This window comes from Phacochoerus africanus, chromosome 3 (genome assembly GCF_016906955.1).
Source record: "Phacochoerus africanus isolate WHEZ1 chromosome 3, ROS_Pafr_v1, whole genome shotgun sequence".
Classification (NCBI taxonomy): domain Eukaryota; kingdom Metazoa; phylum Chordata; class Mammalia; order Artiodactyla; family Suidae; genus Phacochoerus; species Phacochoerus africanus.
Genome location: NC_062546.1, coordinates 195,942,050 through 195,964,647, shown reverse-complemented (window position 1 = coordinate 195,964,647; position 22,598 = coordinate 195,942,050). Strand labels below are relative to the sequence as shown.

Below are 22,598 nucleotides of genomic sequence, written 5' to 3'. Positions count from 1 at the left end.
TTTAATCCTAGGTGTTATGATTATAACGACTTTCATTGATATCATTCAGTGTGGGATCTATAAACCCAAGGATTTGCTAATGGCAATGACTTTTGATTTCTTATCTTTATCATTTTAATTTATCCGAGGAAGGCATACAGAATTATACAGTACACTTGTAACTTTGTATAAATACTACCAAAGGTGATACCTACTAAACAGATTGCCTCTTAGAAGGTAGTCAATTGAAAAGCAATTGAAAAAGATTTAAAGTTCAGACTCTGATTTCCAGCCTTAGTCAAATAGAAATTTATTTTGTATTCTTTTTACAAATGCTATTCAAGTCTAACAGTGATTTAAAAGTAATTGATTTTCCCCACTCAAATAAAAAAAGTAAGCAAGTCAACGAAAAAGTCATCTGGCCCAAGCCAGCAAAAGCATAAAGATTTATTAAGTAAACTATGAGTGAAGAAAGATGATAGAATGTACTAAGAACTCTTTTACAGAAATAAGCTAAACTGCATATTGCTTGGAGATGGAATGGTGAGGTGTTGAAATGCATATGAAACTATAATACTGCTAATACAGGGAAAAATAAATGGTACCAGAATTACTCTCTATAATTCATAATAAATCTTCAAATACCTTGCATAAGACGGATTGCAAAGTGCACGATCACGATGAAGCAGAGAAGAGCAGTCGTCTTTGAAAGTCTTCTGGCTGAAAATCTCCTTGAGTGGCCCCATCATTAGAATCACCCCATATGCCTCCCACCAGCATGTGACACAGTGAAGGCCTCAACTGCAGGCCAGTTGGGGGATAACTGATTCAGTTAGAAGTATAGGCATGTTAATCTGTAAAATAGGCCAATGGAGTGAATCTAAAGATACTTGCCAACTGTGCTTTGCTCCCAGGCTCTGCCAGAGCACATATGCTGTGGAAATAGCTGCCAGCTCTTTGGACTTCTGACTGGCATGAAGTTTTCTCACAAACTAATATCGTTGAACCCCAAGTAGAGCTCTAAGAACACTGGGGTGATGAAAGCCAGACGGTAGGTTTGGGACTCTCTCTGGGCCCAAGTGCCTTTGGTTCCTTGGTCTTAGGTATTTGATAAATGTCTGCAGAAATAGTTCATCCTATTTCTTCTTCCATTCTCTATTGCTACCAAGCTCTTCCAAAGTGGTTTCTCTTAAGAACAGATAAATCTAAGAATCTTGGACCTCTCTCACCTTTCTTAGAGCCACTTAGACTTTTAAGAGCAAAACCTGCATTAGAGCTACTCTGGACCCTGAATTTGGCATTTACCTCCCTAGGGAAGCTCTGGGCCAGAGCAGGACTGGGCGGCCTGGACTGACAGCTCCAGGACTGGACTGCCTAGAACTTAGGGAGTTAGAAGGGTTTGACACTGACAGATTTCTGGAACAGGGTGGGCTTTTGAGTTTTGCTAGGCTACAGAAGTAGGAAGAAGTCAGGCCACTTCTGGAGCTGTCGCTGCAAAGATGACAGAGCATCTTATTTCTCAGTTTGCAGTATTCAGATTGGCAGTGAAAGAAAGCCCCTGTTTAGTAAATACCTCAGTTAAGCCTGTCTTTTTGAATGGATGGAAGGCGGTACTGATGTGTATATTTGTCAAGGCCTTTGATTTCATCCTTTTGACGTTTCTCAGCACGTTCTTTTTTATACGTCTCTTAAACTAGTCTACCATGTAATGCCATTTGTAATAGTTTAGTCTGTGCCCTTTTCCAGTCAGAGTGATTGCCCCATTAATAGAAAGACAACCTTTGAAATTGGTTAGCAAGAGGCAATCAATTTCACGTTTTTTTGTTTTTCTATTGACATAAATGACTATATTTATTGCAGGAAACAAATTCACTTAGACACTACTGAATTATTTCCAACCCGGTAGGCCCTGGACATAGTAAATGTTTCATCTGACAGATTTTACTTTAAAAATAAAATAGTCAGATGCCAGGTATGAAAAAAAGTGTGCAATGAAACAGACACGAAACATTTTAGTTTGAGATGCCACCTCTGAAATGGTCTGTGAGTGACATATGGTGGTTTTGTAAACACAAGGTAAACCAATGGCAGATTAAGAGCCCTTTAAAACTAATTAAGTGAACCTAGAAGAAATTTCCGAAGGAGACACGGAAACATTGCCTTTGAAAATGGACAAGATATTTGATTTTGCTCTTTTGCTTTAACTATGACTATAGCAGAGCTAGGAGATTTTTTAAAAATCACTTTTTACATTTAAGCAAATGGAGGTGTATTTGCAATTTTGTTTTTCTTGTTTTCAAACTTTTAAGAAAGAGTGCCTCAGCTTGACGTACCCTCTGTTTAGCTTTGCTGTGATGTCTTTAAGAGGAGTGCACATTTTGTATTGACTCATCACATGGCTTTAAGAATCACATGAAGATGGTTTTGTTTGTGTAATTTCTTTTTTTTTTGTCTTTTGTCTTTTTTGTTGTTGCTATTTCTTTGGGCCACTCCCATGGCATATGGAGGTTCCCAGGCTAGGGGTCCAATTGGAGCTGTAGCCACCGGCCTACGCTAGAGCCACAGCAACGCAGGATCCAAGCCTCGTCTGCAACCTACACCGCAGCTCACAGCAACGCCGGATCATTAACCCACTGAGCAAGGGCGGGGATCGAACCCACAACCTCACGGTTCCCAGTCGGATTCGTTAACCACTGTGCCAAGACGGGAACTCCTGTTTGTGTCATTTCTAATAACAAGCTGTTGGTCTTTGGACCATGGTGACTTCCGCCTGTGTTCTGATCTGTTAGTTTAAATCAGGCTTTCTTGGTGGGGAGGGGGCAAGGGTGCCCCCCCCCCCCATGCTGGGTGTCGTATGATCAGGAGCCCCAAGTCACAGTTTGCATTATGGGAGACGGACAGGCTGGAGCAGACGCAAGCTCCCTGTGGCTGGGCTCACCCCAGAAGTCACAACTGTCCTTCCTTGGGTGGATTTAATGTCCCCCCTGAGGCTGTCAGTCCCTCCCAGAAGCAGATCCAGGAATTTGGCAAGAGGAGAATATTTTCCTCATTGACTCAGGCTAGGCACACAGCTGGGCCCTAGAACTATCCAGAAAACAGCCAAATGTCCAGACACTTGGCTACCAAAACAAACAAACAAACAAATCATAAACTGTGAGTTTTTGGCTTTCCGGAGTCTCAGAAAAATAAATCAGACAATTCCACTGACTAAATCCAAAACAAAATGGATTTCTTTAATAAAATCAGGAACCCGAGTTTGTTTTTCCGGTAAACCTTGAAAGGTTTATTCAGACATAGGACTCAGCTTCAGATCACTAATTCAATGGATTAAAGGAGAGTCTTTTGACGGGTGCCATGTTTTTTCTTTTTTAGTTTTACTTCAATAAGGGATCCTTTGTCTGGAATTTGGGGAGAGGTTTGACACTTTATTGCAAACAGCAAATTGGGCTGCATTGCTGGAGATCACGACCCCAGCCTCAGAGCTTGGCTTAGCCGGAGAAGTGATGGGGGGGCCAGAGCCGTTGGGGCAGCTAGCTGGCTCACCGCCTCCTTTCTTAATCTCCTCAGGTGAAGACTGTGACATCGACATAAATGAATGTGACAGTAACCCCTGCCATCACGCCGGGACCTGCCTGGACCAGCCCAATGGGTATACCTGCCACTGCCCACATGGCTGGGTGGGAGCAAACTGTGAAATCCGTAAGTATTTCTGCAGCTCCGTCACTGTGATTTGCCATTACATTTTCATTCAACAAGAAGAGGATGCCAGTGGCACCCAGCCAGTCCTCGTAGACGAGGCGGTGAGGCCCTGGGGGGACCTCGTGTCACCCGCACCTCCGAGTCCCAGCAGAAGACTTTTGCTCACTGCCTCATTCAGCTCCCACTCGCTCTATGAATCCAGTCTTTCCACCGGGATGAGAAGATGCAGATGTCATCCAGAGTTCACAGCTGCTAAGAGAGCCAAAAATGTGCGTAGCTGAGAAACATTAGCATCGTATCAAGAAAGAGCGTCTTTGTGTTGAAAGAGTAAAACGAAACAAAACAAAACACACGCAGAATGTAAATTCACTTTGCGGTTATGTCTTCAAGTGTCTTCAGACGTATTCATTTCCATCAGTTGCCTGGAGAAAAGTCCAGTGAGGATGAGTGTCAAAGATAACCTAAAAAGCATTTTAAGGGGCTTGGAGTGAAGTGTTCTCTAAAGCCACGAAGTTTGACAATGTCAGGATGGGGATTTTTTATACTAAAATAATGTCTCTACTGGGATTAAGTTGAAAAGGAGAACTTCCCTGGAATTGGGTTTTCATTGTTATGTCAACTGCTGAAAATTTAACTGTAAAAGGTGTTTTCCTCTCATTTCAATTAGAGCAGGTGGGTTTGAATCTTTCATAACAGCTCCCTCCTGGGCCCTCTTGCCTCCTACTCCTCACGGGCAAAGCCAGCTCATCTGCTGTGTGAGTTTGGAAGGAGGCAGCTCGGTCTACATAGCACTGTCTGTCTCCTTCCTGAGCTGGCCTGCGGCTGCTTCTTCTCTTCCATGCTCTATGTGTCTCAAGAGCAGGCCCCTCACGGGTGGCCCAGCACCGCCTATGGCAAAGTGAGCTGGTCTAATGCCTAGTGTGTGTGTGTGTGTGTGTGTGTGTGTGTCTGAGGTCAGGGAGTGGCCAGTATCAGGAACTCTTCTTATCTGCAAATATGGACCACAGTCTTCAACAGCAGCTTGACCAGTACTGAAGGTGTTATTTGGGCTCTTCTCTGCTCACACTTTGTCTTTCATCTTGGCCCAGCGCTTGAGCGGGAAAGAGGATAATTCCTTTTAGGCCTTCCCCTCAACCTTTCCAAATACTTCCCTGCAGAATGGTCTTAGGATCAACTGTCCTTGCTCACACTGGGGCGAAAAATACTCTTCTTGTTGAAAAAAAGAGGAAGGAGAGGGATTCCAGTGGTGCAAATGCGAAGGGCTGTGATTTGACGTAGAATGTTAAGACTTGAGTAGGTGTAGGGTGTTAAGTCCAGTCTGGTGAGACCTGTTGGGGGAAAGGATCCCAGATGTAGGCAAACAGGACCTCTGTCCTTGCCCTGGGCATGGCACTTACCATGTGGCTGAATTTAGTTGAGAAATGACAAGTTCCATGCCTTGGGGGCAGAGAAATATCTATTTGTAATTTTAAAATCCTATTTGTGAAGATAAATATATAGTGGAGTGTGGATAAAAAGTCAGGAACAGAAAGGATGCCCTTAAGTAGTTTTGAACTAAAAGTTTATAGATAATTATTTAAAAGGTAATTATAAAGCTTTAGATAATTATAAAGAATCTAAATTTTACTTCGCTCTGGTGATGATAATATAGGCAAAAGATATATAAGTTTGGAATAATAAAGATAAAAATTGCCCTCATAGGGAGTTCCCGTCATGGGTCAGCAGTTAATGAACCCGACCAGGATCAATGAGGATGCGGGTTCCTCCTTGGCCTCGCTCAGTGGGTTAGGATCCAGCATTGCCGTGAGCTGTGGTGTAGGTCACAGACACGGCTTGGATCCCAAGTGGTTGTGGCTGTGGCTGTGGCTGTGGCTGTGGTGTAGGCTGGCAGCTTCATATTCTAGTTCCATCGTGTTCTAGCTGTGTGGCCTGGACAAAGAAATTTATCTCTTGGAACCTTATCTTTTTCACTTGTAAAATAGTGATAAGGAAGGTTACTGTGAGGACTAAGGAGGCAAATTTTTGCAGATCTCTGCTATGCAGTAGGCACTAAATAAATGCCATTTGTCCTTTCTCTTTCGGTTGACACAACTATAGCTCTTATACCATGAGCTACTCCTGGAGAGGACCAGCCTTTGGATCACTTTAGATGATCTATGCCCAGGGCACAGACCACTGTGAATGACTGGGTGCGATGGGACCCATCACACATCTCAGTACACACCTGGGTTCTCCGATTGCCCAAAATAGCACTTTCCATTTGAGGATCTCATGTGTACCCCTTCATTCATCCAAAGGTGTTGAAATAAATGTTATCACAGATTAGTTTCTGCTGGGTCCCAGTGTTGGATGCTTCCACCCTTGACCTGAGGGTAAGAATGAGAATGAGCGTATGAGGTTTGCGATGACACAGAAGTGAAACTGTTGGCCAGGGAAAGAGAGATGAATCTGAATCAATGGAATGGGTCTAAGAACCAGGAATGGAAGCAGAGTTTTGACTGTCAGTGGGCAGAGAAGATGTGAGAGGCTTCCAGTCCCATGTGAGCCATGGCCTCTGAGGTTTCTTTCTAACCCTGAGCATCTAGGATCTTCTGAATTGGCTAGAAGTCAAGGGGAGGGTGCCTGGAGGGAACAAGGTCAGGTCAGCAGATCTCAACAGGAGAGCTCAGATGTAGCAGAGAAGAGGGAGAACCATGGCACATGTGGCTGCAGAGCATGACAGGCCTGCGAGCTGTCAAAGGCAGTAAAGAAGCCTCCCATCAGCCTGCCCCCTTTCTGGTTCACTACACTTTAGCTACATTTGTCCTGCCTTCCCTTCCTTGAGCAGGTCAAGTTCATTCCTGGCATCAGAGCCTTTGCCTGAGCTATTCCCTATGGCTGGAGCTCCCTTCCTTCAGATTTTAGCACAGCTTTCTCAGCATTCAGGTCTCAGGTCGAATGGCACCTGCTCAGATGCCTTCCCTGACCATCTGTATTGGTTTCCTGATGTGGCTGCAGCAAATTACCACACATTTAATGGCTTAAAAGAGCAACAGGACTTTCTTCCTTCTGGAGTTTCTAGAGAATCTTCTTCCTTGCTTTCTCCAACGTCTAGAGGCTGCCCCCCCTGTCCTTGGCTCACGGCCCCTTCCTCTGTCTTCAGAACTAGCAATCATGTCTCAGATCCCTGCACCTACACTCACATTTCCTTCTCCAGCTCTCCTACATCCCCCTTTCATTTTTAAAGACTCTTGTGATTATGTTGGGCCCATGTGGATGATTCAGGATCGTTTCTCCTTCTCGAGACCCTCGGCTTAATCACATCTGCGAAGTTCCTTTTGCCGTGTAAGGCGACATAGGCACAGATTTTGGGGAATAGGACCTTTGGAAACTACTATTGGGCCTACCATAGCACCGTATCAACAGAGTCTCATTCCTCCCATTTATTCCTTTTGGTTTGTTTTATTGTTGCTTCTTTTGTTTTGTTTGTTTTTGTTTTTGTTTTTTGTTTTTGCTTTTTTTGCTTTTTTTTTTGCTTTTTAGAGCTACACCCAAAGCATGTAGAAGTTGCCAGGCTAAGGGTCGATCAAAGCTGCAGCTGGTGCTGCACCACACCAGCAGCGATGCCAGATCCAAGCCACATCGTGACCTACCCCACAGCTCATGGCAACATTGGATCCCTGAGCAAGGCCAGGGATCGAACCCGCCTCCTCATGGATACTAGTCAGATTCGTTTCCACTGAAACACAGTGGGAACTCCCCTCCCATTTATTAAAAATTATAGCATTGGGGGATGATTTAGAATTAACTTTTTCCCATCACAGCACCATCCTGATCATGGTGAATGACTATTAACTTAAACTGATTAAAGGTGCAGGATATGGTGAACAGAACGAGGGCTGCTCTCAGGACAGGGGCCTGGGTTGGTCCTGCCCCCCAACCAACCAGAGGACAGTAGGAAGGTCCTTTGATCTCTCTGGAGCTCAGTTTCTTCCTCCAAAAGATGAAGGATTAAACAACAAAACGGTTAGTTGTTTTCCATCCTCAGCATTGTAGGATTCACCCCCAAAATAGTGTCATACTCTATCAGGAAGCATAAATTATATAAGGCAGGCATTTGCCAGTGCTTTTTCCCTGCAAGGCACCATAGAATATTTCCTATCGCCCATGGAAAAGAGAAATCCAGCATGAAATACATCTGCAGGACTCACAAACACATGCCGAGGGTCCATGCAGATCTCCGCGAAGGGTTCTGCCTGTGGAAAAGAGTCTACTTTCTCATCAGCCAACACTCGATTCCGAAACCTCAGTGGGATTTAAACAACAAACTAATACCCTTTTAGTGGTTCCATGGCTCCCATGCCTAAGGTTAACCTACAAAATGGACAGTTATTAGAAATTTGCTCCTGTAGAGCTATTATCTGGCTCCCCATCAGTATTAGGAAACAGAAATCTACCAGGCCACACATATTTATCCACACCATCCAAAAAGGTGGGTCCAGAACTATCCTAAAAGGATCATTCAAGTAGCTGTGATATTTTGTACATATTCTGAAGCAAATGAAAACCTTAAGTTCTAGCAACTAATTAAAACAAGCCTGGTGAAGTTTTAATTCTGACACTTGTTCTTACCACTGATCAAACAAAACACAAAAACCAAAAAACCCTTGAGGAGAGTTCCCATTGTGGCTCAGCAGGTTAAGAACTGGAAGAGTATCCATGAAGATGCAGATTCAATCCCTGGCCTCACTCAGTGGGTTAAAGATCTGGTGTTGCCACAAGCTTGGAGTAGGTTGCAGATGTGGCTCCGATTCAGTGTGGCTGTGGCTGTGGCTATGGCTCCAATTCGACCCCTAGCCTGAGAACTTCCATTTGTTGCAGGTGCAGCCCTAAAAAGAAAAAAAAAAATGTTTGGACTTTAATAAAATTTTTTTGACTTCCTAAAATCAAGTTCTCGAATTTAAAATTCTTATAAAGCTCTACATAGTGGTGTGTTTTATATCATCTGGGTTGGAGATGTAAGGTCTGTATAGTTAGTGTGAGTCCTGCTGACCGAGCGTTGGCCAGTTCTATTTCTCAAGCAGTTGAATCTGTGGTTAAACTGTTGAATTAATGGCTTTCTGCAGCTGAGAGGGAGGGGAACAGGCTATCTTGGATTTATGCGTTCCATGACGAATGTTCTTATTGTCACACATTAAGCACAGTGCCCAGGATATAAAGATTAATGAAGCAGCTCTTGCCTTCAGCATCTTGTAATCCAAGTGTGGTCATCACATGTGGTGGGGCAGCTGTAAGACTTTGTGCAGGCAGCTCCAGGAACCCAAAGAAGGAGTAAAGATGGGTGTCTTGTCTTGGGCTTCTTCTCCCCTAGATGCATGGAAGTTAATACTGGTGGGAGAAGCCCATCCGTTATGTTACATGAGAAGCCTATCATACAGATAGATTTGGTCCTTTGGTTTTCATTTTTGTATAAACTAAGGATTTTTAAAAATAGGATTAATTAATCTTCTTCCCATCGAGACTCCCACTTCACTCCCTAAATGTGACAACTGTTAGCCAATTATTGCAGATTCTTCCAGATGCTTTCAATCTCCATAGAGATCCCAGTTTCTCCCATCCAAAGGGGACTCATCTATAAGTACTACTCGGCATCTTGCCTTTATGCTTAATAATGTATCTGAATGTTTATCCATGTTGGCTGAAGCAGATCTTCCTCGATTTTTTTCTTTTTTTTTGTCTTTTGTCTTTTGAGGGCCGCACCCATGGCATATGGAGGTGCCCAGGCTCGGGGTCTAATCAGAGCTGTAGCTGCCAGCCTACACCAGAGCCATAGCAATGCCAGAACCGAGCCACGTCTGTGACCTACACCAGCTCACAGCAAAGCCAGATCCTTAACTCGCTGAGCGAGGCCAGGGATCAAACCCACAACCTCATGGTTCCACTGTGCCACAACGGGAACTCCAGATATTCCTCCATTTTTTAACACTACACAGTATTTCCATTTTTTAAGATGCTCTATAATTTATTCAACCAGACCCCTAGTGATAGGCGAGATAACCCATTTTCAGATTTCTGGTATTAAAAACAAAAGAGTGAATATTCTTCTATATGAATATACTTGTGTGAGAATATTAGTAGGAAAAATTCTTTTTTTAAATTGATGTATAGTTGTTTAGCAATATTCTGTTTCAGTTATACAGCAAAGTGATTCAGTTATTATATATACATTTTTTTTTCAGATTCTTTTCCCTTATAGGTTATTGCAAAAAATTGAGTATAGTTCCCAGTGCTATAAGTAGAACCTTATTGGTTGAGTAGGATAAAGTCTTGAAAATGGAATGGCCAAATTAAGCGGTCCTTGAATCTTCCATGAGCATTTATTTACATATTGGCTTTTTGCCAATAAAACTTATCCTCTCAGAAGCAATGGTTTGGGGCCCGAGGTTGACTCACAGATCTTCCTTAATCCATAATGACGTTATTAAATACTGTGAGCAGCAACGTGCATTCTCCACTGACCCTGAATGTCTGGGGCATCTTTTCGATGTTGAACACTCAGGCCCTCCCGCCCGCCACTGCTCCTATCCCTGCCCAAGCCAAGCTGCTGTTAAAATACATTAATGACTAAAGAAAGTCCAGAGGCCACACTACTGCCATTGGGACCTGGAGGGCGGCCCCTACACTCTGCAGAGGCACCCTCCTCCTCCATCAGCCTCTCTCTGCCTCACTCCCTCCAGCAGCCAACCTGTCTTCCTTCCAGTCGCTCCCGCTGCTCTCCACCTCCTCCTGGGTCTTTGCCTGGGGCAGCCTTCCCTTGGCTCTTCTCCATCCCTGGTTAGTGCCACTCACCGTAGAGCCCCACTTTCTGTGGAGCCCATCACGAAAGCCTTCCTGATTCCCCATTTGGACAGAGCGTCTCTTGTCCTCTTCCGTGGCACTGCCGATCTGGTCCCTGCCGGCTTAGCCCACTTAGACTAGGGGATCCATCAGCCCACTTCTCTCTCAGTTTTCCTTTGCTCCTTATCCCAAGCACCCAACACAATGTCTGACAGTGTGCTTATTGACACTTGTTCAATGTTAACTGTGAAAGCACTTTAGAAAATATAAAACCTGAAGTTTGCCTTGTAGCTTGGTGCTTTAAGGATTGGGTGTTGCCGTGGCTGTGGCACTGGCTCTAGCTGTGGCTCCAATTCAGCCCCTGGCTGGGGAACTTCCATATGCCATGCATGAAGCTGTTAAATAAAAAAGAGAAGAAAATACAAAACCTCAAACAAACTATGTGCTTAAATCAAGATGCAAAAATGCAAAAACTAAAAATAGATCTACCATGTGATCCAGCAATCCCACTCCTGGGCGTATATCCAGAGAAAACCATAATTTGAAATCTGTGTTCATATATTTACAATAACCAAGACCAGGTAAGCAACCCCTATTTGCAATAACCAAGACAAGGTAAACAACCCAAGTACCCATCGACAGAGGAATGGATAAAGATGATGTAGTACATATATACAATGGAATACTACTCAGCCATAAAAAAGAATGAAACAATACCTTTTGCAGTAACATGGACCTAGATATTACCATACTTAGTGAAGTAAGTCAGGCAAATATCATAGAGATCCTTTATTTGTGGAATCTAAAAAAATGATATAAACGGATTTATTTACAAAACAGAAATAGATTCACAGGCATAGAAAACAAATTTGTGGTTGCCAAACGGGAGAGGAGAAGGATAAATTAGGAGTTTAGGATTAAAATATACATACCACTATATGTAAGATAGATAAACAACAAGGACATACTCTACAGCACGGGGAACTATACTCAGTATCTTGGAATAACTCATAATGAAAGAGAATGTAAAAAAAGGATATCTCTATATTTATATAGAGAGATATAAAATTGAATCACTTTCCTGTATGCCTGAAACTAACACAAACTGTACTTCAATTGAAAAGTGATTTTAAAATGCTCCCTTGGACCCAGAAGTGCAACATTTTCCCTGAACAGTTTGTGTGTGTGTCTTCCTGGTCATGCACCTGCCGAGACCGATGAAGTCATCACATCCAGTGTGTTCTGGTGCTTGATTCTTCCCCAAGCTGTGCTGCAGCCAGCATAGTAAATGATTCACGCCCTGGGGCTCCCAGGATGTGGCAGAGCAATAACTTCCGGATGGGAGAGGGCACCTGCGGCCATCCCGTGCAGGTACCTTTGCAGCTTTGCGGACCCAGTGTTGAATTTATTCAGATCCAGCCTGGCCACTAACCCCATTAGCATGTAAAGCAGCCACGTTCACTTATCAGACACATTTTAGATGACAGTAAGGTAGAAAAAGCAAAGGGCAGGGGCCAGGAGGGAGAGGAGAAACTGAAGTTTTAGGAGACATTTGGAGAAAGTTTCCCCCCAAATCCAAACAGCTCAGAATTCAGAGTTTGGGGAAATAGAGCAGATGGTCAGAAATGCAAGCAGTTCAGGCAGCTCAGCAGGCTGGGACGGGGTGCCAAGCACGTAAACCAGAGCGGTCGTTTTTCCATTGTAGGAGCCATGTGGTTGTGCACTGGCTGTGGATACACAACCGTGCAATGCGTAGGCTATTTACACAAGGATGTGCCTCCCTAGGAACTCATCAAGAACTTCCCTGCCACAGCAATCAGATCTGAGCCCTCTACCATGCTGGCGTCAAAGCAGCACTGGCTGCCCTTGCGTTGTTGCTCAGTGGGTGTTACAGCAAACTCTGTGAGCGTTGGCCTCCAGCCTACAACTGAATTTTTCAGAGAATGTCAAAATACTTGGAAATCGAGTGAGTCATGCTTCTCTTCCAGCCAGAAAAATGAGTTGTCTCTCTCTCAGTGTGCACCAGGTATTGCCAAGTGAAATGGCTGCCAACATGGGGATGGAGCCTTGGTTTTCATTTCACACAGCGCCTTCTCTCTTCCATGGCAGCCATTTATTTGCCATGATTTATGGTCTTCCATCTGCTTGTGTATGACTTGGCTCACGCGGCACAGTGCACACACTCATGGTCAGTCTCACTGCTCCACCAGCTTTGGGGGCTCAGGCAGGGAAGCTTCAATGGCAAAACCAGACTCTGAAGGCCTTGGTGAAAAACTCAGGAGTCAGAAGGTCTAGACACAAACTCCGAAGTCACCTCATTTGTCCCGCCCCGTCTTCTGGAACTCTCAGGAACTGGCCAGGTTTGGGGCATGGGTACGTTTTCCATCAAGCTTCTAAGAAAGTGTCTGTATACTTGGATCCTTGTTTGGGTGTTTAGTTGTGCTCTTCTGCAGCTGGTGACGTTTTGAGGGAAGGAAGAGCTTATTCTTAGTTTGCAGGGCCTCTGAAAATGTCACTGAGATGAGAGTATGAGGACCCAGAGGTCTCAAATACTCTCACCTAAAATGGAACAGGGTGAAGAGCCCCGAGGATTTCATTGGAAGTCAGGGCCATTTTCCCACTCACTCCTGAATCCCATTTCCAGGCAGCCGGAGTCCTGAAGTAGAAATGCTGGCCTGGGGGTGGGGGAGGAGGTGAGGGTGTTAGTAGAGAAGGCATCCTCTATTCCACATGAGTTTAGCTTCGCTTTGGTCTTACCTCGCTTATTATTATTATTATTATTATTATTATTATTATTGGTAATGCCTGCACCTGTGGCGTGTGGAAGTTCCTGGGTCAAGGATGGAACTTATACCTCAGCAATGACCCAAGCTGCTACAAAGACAACTTCGGATCCTTAACCCACTGCACCACAGCAGGAACTCCTACCTAGCCCTTTTTAATTTTCACAGCTTCCTTTCAAATCCTGGTCATGTTTTCTGGACCATTGCATTTATATGCAGGTCTGTAAACGGGACATAATTTAACACTCTTGACCTGTGCCAGACACAGGGATTATGTACCATCCTTTCGTTTTTTTCCTGTCTCTGCAGGCTGGTGTTTTTTGAACAAGGACAGGGCAGTGCTGGATAATCTTCAGCTCAGAGTGTATACCTTGGAGGACAACATCCTCCTTCTCTGTATCTCCCTCTCCCACCATCACAGCTGCCCCTCCTTAGGGTCCACTCACCATGTGCCCAGCAGTGGACTTGCTTACTTTTCTTTGTGTGTGTGTGTGTGTGTGTTTGTGTGTAATTATTATTATTTTGTCTTTTTGCCATTTCTTGGGCAGCTCCCGCGGCATATGGAGGTTCCCAGGCTAGGGGTCGAATTGGAGCTGTAGACGCCAGCTTATGCCAGAGCCGCAGCAACGCAGGATCCAAGCCGCGTCTGCGACCTACGCCACAGCTCACGGCAATGGCAGATCCTTAACCCACTGAGCAAGGCCAGGGATCGAACCTGCAACCTTATGGTTCCTGGTCGGATTCATTAACCACTGAGCCACGACGGGAACTCCCCAATTCCTTTTTACAGTCTTTGTCAATTTTTCTATGGTATGTTCCTGATTTTTCCTAATGACTTATAAAAGTCCTTATAGATTAAGAATATTAGCCCTCCACAGTTCCCACTCTGGCCCAGTTGGCTAAGGATCTGGCATTGCCTTCGCTGTGGCATAGGTTGAAGCTGAGGCCTGGTTTTGATCCACAGCTCTAGAACTTCCATATGCCACGGCTATGGCTGAAAAAGAAGAGAAAGATTATTAGCCCTTGGTCTGCATTATCCATGGAAAGTCATTCTTCCCACTTCGGATGGCCCTCATATTTTAAGTTCCCAGTGGAAGATCAGGAGAGCCCTCCCCGTTCAAAAGGCCGCAACTCACCCCCAGCCATTGGCTTCTTTCCGCCTTCAGACCTCCAGTGGAAGTCCGGGCACGTGGCGGAGAGTCTCACCAACATGCCTCGGCACTCGCTCTACATCATCATCGGCGCCCTCTGTGTCGCCTTCATCCTGATGCTCATCATCCTGATCGTGGGGATTTGCCGCATCAGCCGCATCGAGTACCAGGGCTCTTCCCGGCCGGCCTACGAGGAGTTCTACAACTGCCGCAGCATCGACAGCGAGTTCAGCAATGCCATCGCCTCCATCAGGCATGCCAGGTGGGTGGGCCGAGTCGGGATGCTTTCAAATGTGCATCGTCGGCACCAGGGTTGCGGCGTGAGCAGGACTTGACATCTGCATGGAGGATTTCAAATCATTAAACGTAGGCTCTGGGTAGTATCGGGGGATGGATCTTGACATAAGTACACCTCTTTAATTTGCTGCTTGTTTTCTGTTTTTCACTGAATGCATTCATTCATTTAATCTGTGTTTATCTGACTCATTCACTGGGTAAAATATTTTTTGATTATTCCTTTTTGGAATGTCTTCAGCTATGTTCTTCAAACAGTGTGGCTATAAATTATACCATTTCATTTAAGGGATTACTTAAAGAGAGTCAAATGACTATAATTCTGCTGTTAGAGTTCTTCCGTGTATGAAATAGTGTCCTCTCTTGGAGGAAAGACTCCTGGACAGACAGCGGTTAGTGTGATCGGGAAAGAGCATGAGTTCAGATGTCTGAGGTACCTCGTTAAGCCCTCTGCTCCATGACCTGACTGTGTCTTAGGCAGATGATTTAACCTTCTACAAATACAGTTCCCTCAACTGCAGGAAGGGCTACCAACCTCCTTAAAGAGTTATGATGATCAAATTAAATTACAGATATTAAAGGATTGTATAAACAGATAACAGCATATTTACTTCTCCAAATCTATTACAACACGGAAAAAATCAGCTAATCTAAGTTCGATTTTTTTTGTGATGAATATTCCCTATAAAAACAATAGTGGTATTGTGTGTTAAACCATCATTAGTAGATAGAACCATCCAAAGCACACAATTCAGAAAGTGTGATGCAGCAAAAAGTGGGCTGAGCTTGGTATCAGGATTGGGCCTATTAGCTGTATAATCTTTATTGGGACATCCTGATTGACACTGATCAAGACACAAGCAAATCCAAATTCTGGCTGAAGGGCAGAGAAGCTCAGAGGCTCAGAAAGTTGGCTTTTTTCAAAAGGAAACCGCCAAACCCAAGACTCAGATCTTAGGGTGAGTCCCATGGAAGCAAAAACCAGAATATGGCTTCCAGGGAGAGGAGCCAGTGGAAGAGAGAAGTTGGGAAACAAAGAGCATCTGCCCCAAAGCCAAGGGCAACTTCTCTGTGAAAGCTGCACTAGCCTCACTTCTACAACTTTGAGGGAGAAGAGAGAGTTCAACCCCCTTCCAGATCAAGCCCTGCAGATCAGCCGCGTCATGGGTACCTTCTTTTAAGAGTCAACTCAGCAGCACAGCTCCCAAGAAGCCCTGCACCAATCCCTGCAAATCTCATCTTAATTGTTCATTTGACTCTTTCCTCTTAAAAGGCAGAGGGTTTTACCACTGTATCTTCAGTGGGTCCTGGCTCTTGGTAGACCCCCCTAAAATACGAGGTCTGACATGAGTGGACAATCTCAGTTAGGGGTTGGCATAGAATGTCCTGCCCAGCCTGAGAAGTAGACTCATTCCAGGGCACCCGCTTAGTAAGTGGTACCAGCCTGTAGGAGTATTTGGAATATCCTGAAGTCACTGGATGAGATATAGAGAAGATAAAATGAGGAGGAAAATAGACAAGTTCCTTTGTTGCTCAAAAGTTTTCCCAGAGGGGCTTCGTTCACCGGGCAAGAGCAGAATCTATGACTCTATACAGGGATGTATTGGGAGACCCAGTGAATCAGATTTCCTTCCTCCTCCCCTACCCCAAGGGATCTCTGGCTAAGGTCTTTTTGCACTGAAGAGGAAGAGTATTTTATCTCAGCCCTGGATTAGGTTAAGATAGATTCTTCTGGGCTTCCTGCTTATGTAGCCTACTGAGAAGGTATTTAACTGAATACTCTTGGAAGGAAAGATAAACTTGAAAGCATTTACAAACCTGGTTCTTATTTGGCACTGATTTTTATCAAAAATATTTACTGCAGAATTCCTAGCCAGCAAACTCCTACATGCACCAGTGACTGCGGATAAAATTGACGTTAATGCAATATCTTCCCAAATATCTTGGAACATTCCTGTTTAAAAATTTATTCACCGATGACCTGTGATTTCTATGGCATGGCTCTCCAGAGGTCCTGGTTGGATCTCTAGCTGGTTGGTCCCTTTGTTCCCTTTTCCTGGAAACTCTGTAAAGGTATTGACAAGTGAGTCTTTTTGTCATTCCCCTCTTCCTAGTTTCCTGCAGCAGCCTATGACTAACATCCATTTCATGGCCCATGGCCACTAGCTTGGAGGTGACATTAAATTAGCTCGGAGGTGCCATTGGATCTGAATGACTGCAGCTCAGAAGCTGTGTAGTGGGTCATCTGTGAAGTTCACCGGTGACCCAGGAAGCGTCTAGTGATTCTGATGTTGGTACTGATGCTGGATTGAGAAGGAGCCCCATCTCTCTCTTGTCCTAAGAGTCATCTGTTCTACAGCCTCTTAGTCTACACTCAGGCTGGAGAGACTTTGTCATTGACAGGAAGGAGTAAAACCATGACCTTCCAGGTTCTGCATCTGAGGTCACATCTTGTTGCTGATGGCTCACTGCTCTACTAGCTATAAGTGTCCAATCAGAGAAAACAAACAAAAAGAGCCGTGAAAGGGCAAAGTCCCTTTTTTCAAAAAGCATCTCCCAATGTGAGCCTTTTTAAAGGTCACATCCACCTGATCTCCTCCATCGTAGTGTTTGGCTGTGGACCTCCAGGGGGATGTGAAATAACAGAATGTACACTCTTTGACCTCCTTCACAACTGGTTTTGGTATCTTTTGCTTCTTTAGTAAAATGAAGTGCACAAGACTAGTCACCGAATATGTCTGAGCTGTTAGTAACATTGATACCACAGCTTCCACAACTTCTACAGGTGCTTCTGTGATGGTTAATGCAGCCGGACGTGATGCTAAACCCTTTGGAGAGAGGAACTATGCGTGATTCTTTACAGTCTTCATCAATGCAAAATATTTTAGACTTTGTGGGCCATAAAGTCTCTGGATTTCTGTGACCACTCAACTCTGCCTTTGCTGTGTGAAAGCACCAGAGACATTATGAATGAAGTGCAACTGTGTTCCAATAAAACTCTGTTGAAAACACGGGAAACAGGCTGCCATGGGAATGTAGGCTGTAGTTTGCTAATCCCTGGTCTACATTATAATAAATTAATGCATATAATTATAATTTATAAAATTATAGACTTATCTAGCTTCCATTTTTAACTATTCAAATATCCCTTTATGATGAGGAAAAACACTGCATTATTTTAAAAAAAGCACAGTTACATGAAGACTCTTGCCATAACATAGGCAAGCTCTTACATTGGTTTAGTACCTGAGAATAAATGGAATTCTATAGGTGTTAGCTTATTTCCTAACATCTGCACCATTCTGAGACACAAAGGAAATAGAAAAGGCTGTTAGCGCTGTAGATTTAAATGGGAATGCACATTCATTTTGCACTGAATGTGAGCATGCTGCTGTGGTTGGTGTGGGAGACTCAAGGAGAGTCTCATTTCATTTTATTGTGTTTTGAAAACCACCTTAGCTTCCCTGTGGTAGCTGTTGCAGTTTGGAGACCTCTGTATCTCACCTAAGGAATTTGGACAGGCTCCTTAGCATAAGAGAAGTCATATGGCTGTGCCATAGTGCAAGGAATCCTGCTCCATGATGGTGCTAGGGGCATTAAGGGCGTTAAGCCTACCTTGGCCAGGTTCCCTTTGTAACCAGAATTATACTTTGTGACCCATACTGTTTGGCGTCCGTTAACACTGTGCACGTGGCTGAATCTCCCATCTAGACATGAGGCAAGGCTTCAGTGGTCCTTGTCCTTCAGTTGACTTTGCCTGTGTACAGTGGACACGTGGCGGCTTTTGAGTGGTTTCAGCTCTCGTTGAATTGTTGAGGATCATAGGGTCTGGGACACTCATCCTCAGACTTGCCTGGTCAGTATTCAGCTCCATGACAACAATTTAAGATTACAGCTCTTTGAACTATAGCTTGTTGATGGATAGCTAACAGGGAGGCATTTAACTTTCTAGATTTGGAGGAAACAGATTCTTCTTCAAACTGGAGTCATAGAAAAAAATAAAATGGGTATTTTAAACATATGTGCAACCTATTAAATTGCTTGGATTATTCCTCTTGACCAACCAATTGATAATAGGTTACATTTGATTTGCTGACCCTCTCATCTGAGTTCCTGCAAGAAATTGTCCCATGGCTACCATATTTGGATACAGAGAGCTTAATGCTGGGATTGCTGATTTTTAAAATTAATTAAAATAATATTATTAGTGGTATACTGTTACCAGCATATCTAGCTATGTTATGAGAAACAGATTGTCAAAATACTTGCTCCTTAAAGTAGCCTCTGAAATTTTCAGACTTGGGAGAAAATGTTTTGATCCAGTTGGCTTTTACATTGTTGTCCTTTTCCTCTTCTCAGATTAGGCAGACCTCAGTCAATTTAGATAAACAGACCACAGGCTGGAGTCCAGCCCGCATTTGTGCCCACACACTCCAGACCTTCAGTGAGGCTACAGTTCGGGCATGATTTTATCGAAGACTTTAATATTGCCCCAAGAGCTGTGGTTTCTTGCACTCCCGAAGGCTGGTAAATTTTGAGTGAATTGGAATACAGGTCAATGAATGTTTAAAAATAAAAGATGATATGAAGAATGCAACTTTTTCTGACTTCCCACTCAATTTTTGCTTCTCATCTCTGTGTGCGAGAAGACAGACTTTCCAAGAACTCAAAGGCACGAGATCAGAAAGGTGGGGAGATGGGATTAAAGCCATGGGAAATAAGCCCCTCAAAATCCTTGGGGGCCCTTCCTGGCAATCCTTTTAAAATACGAGGTGCTTTTAAAATTTCTTTTTTGCAAGGGCCCCGTTGGACTCGGAAACAGTTAAAACATAGTCTATAAAAGGGAGGCAGAGTGGGGGCCAGAGGGAAATATCGTTTCCATCATGTTGCGCTCAAGGGGGCCTTTGGAGGTGAGGCCTTGAATGGGAAGAGACCACCCAGGAGTTCATTTGGCTTTATTTTAATAACTGCCATTTTAGCACCGGTTTGGCAGGAAGTCCTGAAATTGGATTTTGACACTCCTGGCTTCTGTGCTTCAGTCCAGCTGTCAAGGGGCTTTTGATACATACACGTCCATTGGGACAATGGCTTTGTGCTCAGAGAAGAAACAAGGGCCTGTGTGCAGATGGGGGTTGGGGAGGGATTGGGGTGGGATGGGACAAGGGTATGACCGTGCGCGTGGTGGACTAGCAGCTCCTTATTGGAAGTCATTTCCTCCCTTGGCCCTTCTCCTTGTCTTGGGCCCTCAGGTGGCCTCTGAGCCCCCACAGCCCTCCTGCAAGTTTGCAGAGGAACCTGCACAGTCCAGAGGAAGCCACCCCGCCATTGTGCATTTCAGGCACTAGACTGGATGTAAAATAAATTTGCCTCTCCAAATCGTTCAGGGTCTTTGGGATGAAAAAGACAAATCAATACACGTTTTCTTAAATCCTATTAGAGAGCTGTCACGCCTGACTGCTTTTCCAAGATTTAACCTGCAAGCTTCAATATTAATATTTGGACTGTCCATTTTGTGAAATCCTTTTTTTTTTTTTGCCTCCCACACCAAAGACTAATATTTCTGCTCATTCAATGTTAATATCAGGAAGTCTTAAATTCTACTTGCTAGAGAGTTTATTTCAGAGTATTTTTATAGTTCCATTTGATTCTTAAAGATAAGTTATTCTCTCCACTCAACTTTAATGGGACCCGAGAGCCGATTTTTCTCTAACCAGCGTCCTCCCTCCCTGTGATTTCAGGTTTGGAAAGAAATCCCGACCTGCCATGTATGACGTGACCCCCATCGCCTATGAGGATTACAGCCCCGACGACAAGCCCTTGGTCACCCTGATTAAAACAAAAGATTTGTAATCTTTTTTGGGGATTATTTTTCAAAAAGATGGGCTACTACATTCATTTAAATATTTTTAAGAAATTAAAAAGCTTAAGAAGTTTAAAATGTTAGCTGCTCAAGAGTTTTCGGTAGGATATTTAAGAACTAATTTTCTGCAGCTTTTAGTTTGGAAAAACTATTTTAAAAAGGGGGTTTGTGAAATCCACCCATAGCCTATGTTTTAATGTACTTTCAGCTCTCTAAACTGTATGCTTTGACCAGTGGGTACGCTTTCCATGGTAGGTATTATCACGAAACCCAGATTGATTGTCTAATCAAGGTCCAGTTTGTATCCGACGTGCGAGTGCTGGCTTTCTGAGTAGAGTTAGGAAACACATGTAGAGTATGAACCATAATACAGTATACCCGTTACTTAAAAAGAAGTCTGAAATGTTTGTTCTGTGAAAAAAGAAACTAGTTAAATGTATTATTCCTAACCTGAATGAAATTAGCCTTTGCCTTATTCTGTGCATGAGTAAGTAACTTATTTCTTCACTGTTTTGTTGAACCTTGTGGAAACCGGAAACATTCTTTTGAGTTTGTTGTTTGTCATTTTCGTCGATGGTCATCAAGCTAGGCCTTGAAAACATACATGATGCCAGGGCCTAGTGAGGCAAATTAGGATTGACTTGAACCTGTGTTTTCTTTTACAAGTCAAGGTTTTTATATTGTGAGTAAATTAGATTTTACTTCGGGGTGGTTCATTGCTAAGAGGTAGTAACTGTAAGAGGTACCAGTTCCTTCAGTAGTAAGTATTTCTCATAGTGCATCTTTCTTTATATCCAGGACATTTTTGTGGCTGTGTTTGATTGATATGTGCTCTTTCTGATTCTTGCTAATTTCAAAGAATATTGAATAAATGTTACCAAGTCAAGGATATACTTGTCTCTCGAGTTTTTTGTTTTTAAGTATATAAAGTGTTTGGATTTGATACAGATTGTCGAACAAACAATCCTGCTGGGTTTTTATATTTTAAATATTCCAAGGAGTACACTTTTGGGTGGCTGGAGCCATTCCCGGTGCCTTCTGGGAGCCCTCTTGGCCTCCTAATCGTCACTGAACCATCCTTCCCTTCTTGTAAAGATGAAAGGTGGAAAAAAGTAACAACAATTCTCATCCTAACTCTTGCAGCAGAATTTGCCAGTGAAATGCAGCACATGGGACTGCTGAGGTGCGTTGAAATCAAGAAAGCTGCCGAGACTGGATGTGCCGGGAATCTTATATACGCTGCTCTCCCATGGGGGCCAAATGAAAATGCCTTAGCAGATAGAACCTGGGTCCTTAGAAGCTGGAAGGCAGCTTAGAGCCACCCTGTGTTAGATTCCATTTTGCACCCAAATGCTGCATGGAAGTCCCAGAGTATTTTTTTTTAAAGCCGACTTTATCTTCACATGGGAACATTTGGTAAGACAAAGAGAAGCCCTGAAACCAGGTGCCAGGGAGGGTTTTAGGCAAAAAGAAGTATTTAAGATGTTTTCCTTCTTCCTCTTCCCTTAAAACAGCTGTCTCCAATCCTGCAAGCAACATAGCAATACACCCACACTCTGGTTATTAAATGATACAGTGCAGTAGATTAATACTTTTTAGTTTGTTTCAGCTCATAAGCATAGGAACCGGGCTGGTTGAGCAGCCATGGGGACACATGCAGGCCTTTCTTACTTCCATCTTCTTGGGGGGAAGGATTGTGTGGTTCACAGACACTTCCATCTGCAGGAGGCAGCCTGGAAACTGTGTCTTCTTGTTGACTCCCCTGTTGTGGTCCGTGCACACAGGCTGGAAAAAGAATTTTCCAGCATAGCCAGGTGAAGAGAAAGAAGAGTTTATTGAGATAAGAGATGCTGCTAACACAGTGGGACAGCTTCCTGATAATCAGGGAGAATGCCTGGTTGTGTCTGCTTTTATAGCCCAGGAGGAGGGGAGAGGGCTTAGGATACACCTGCTGGCCTGATGATTGGGTGGGGAAAGAGGGGTCTTAGGATACACTCACTGTTAAGTTAACCCTAT

General features: G+C 43.8%; 1 protein-coding gene across 1 annotated transcript in view; it reads left to right on the top strand.

Moving 5' to 3' along the window:
- Window positions 1-21,473, top strand: part of DNER (delta/notch like EGF repeat containing) — a 344,618-nt gene extending 323,145 nt beyond the window's left edge. The window contains exons 11-13 of the mRNA XM_047773688.1: window positions 3,547-3,678; window positions 14,444-14,690; window positions 20,461-21,473. Of these exons, the coding sequence (XP_047629644.1) occupies window positions 3,547-3,678; window positions 14,444-14,690; window positions 20,461-20,572 (491 nt within the window). The 3' untranslated portion in view covers window positions 20,573-21,473. The remainder of the gene's footprint in view (window positions 1-3,546; window positions 3,679-14,443; window positions 14,691-20,460) is intronic.
- Window positions 21,474-22,598: the final 1,125 nt, after the last annotated feature.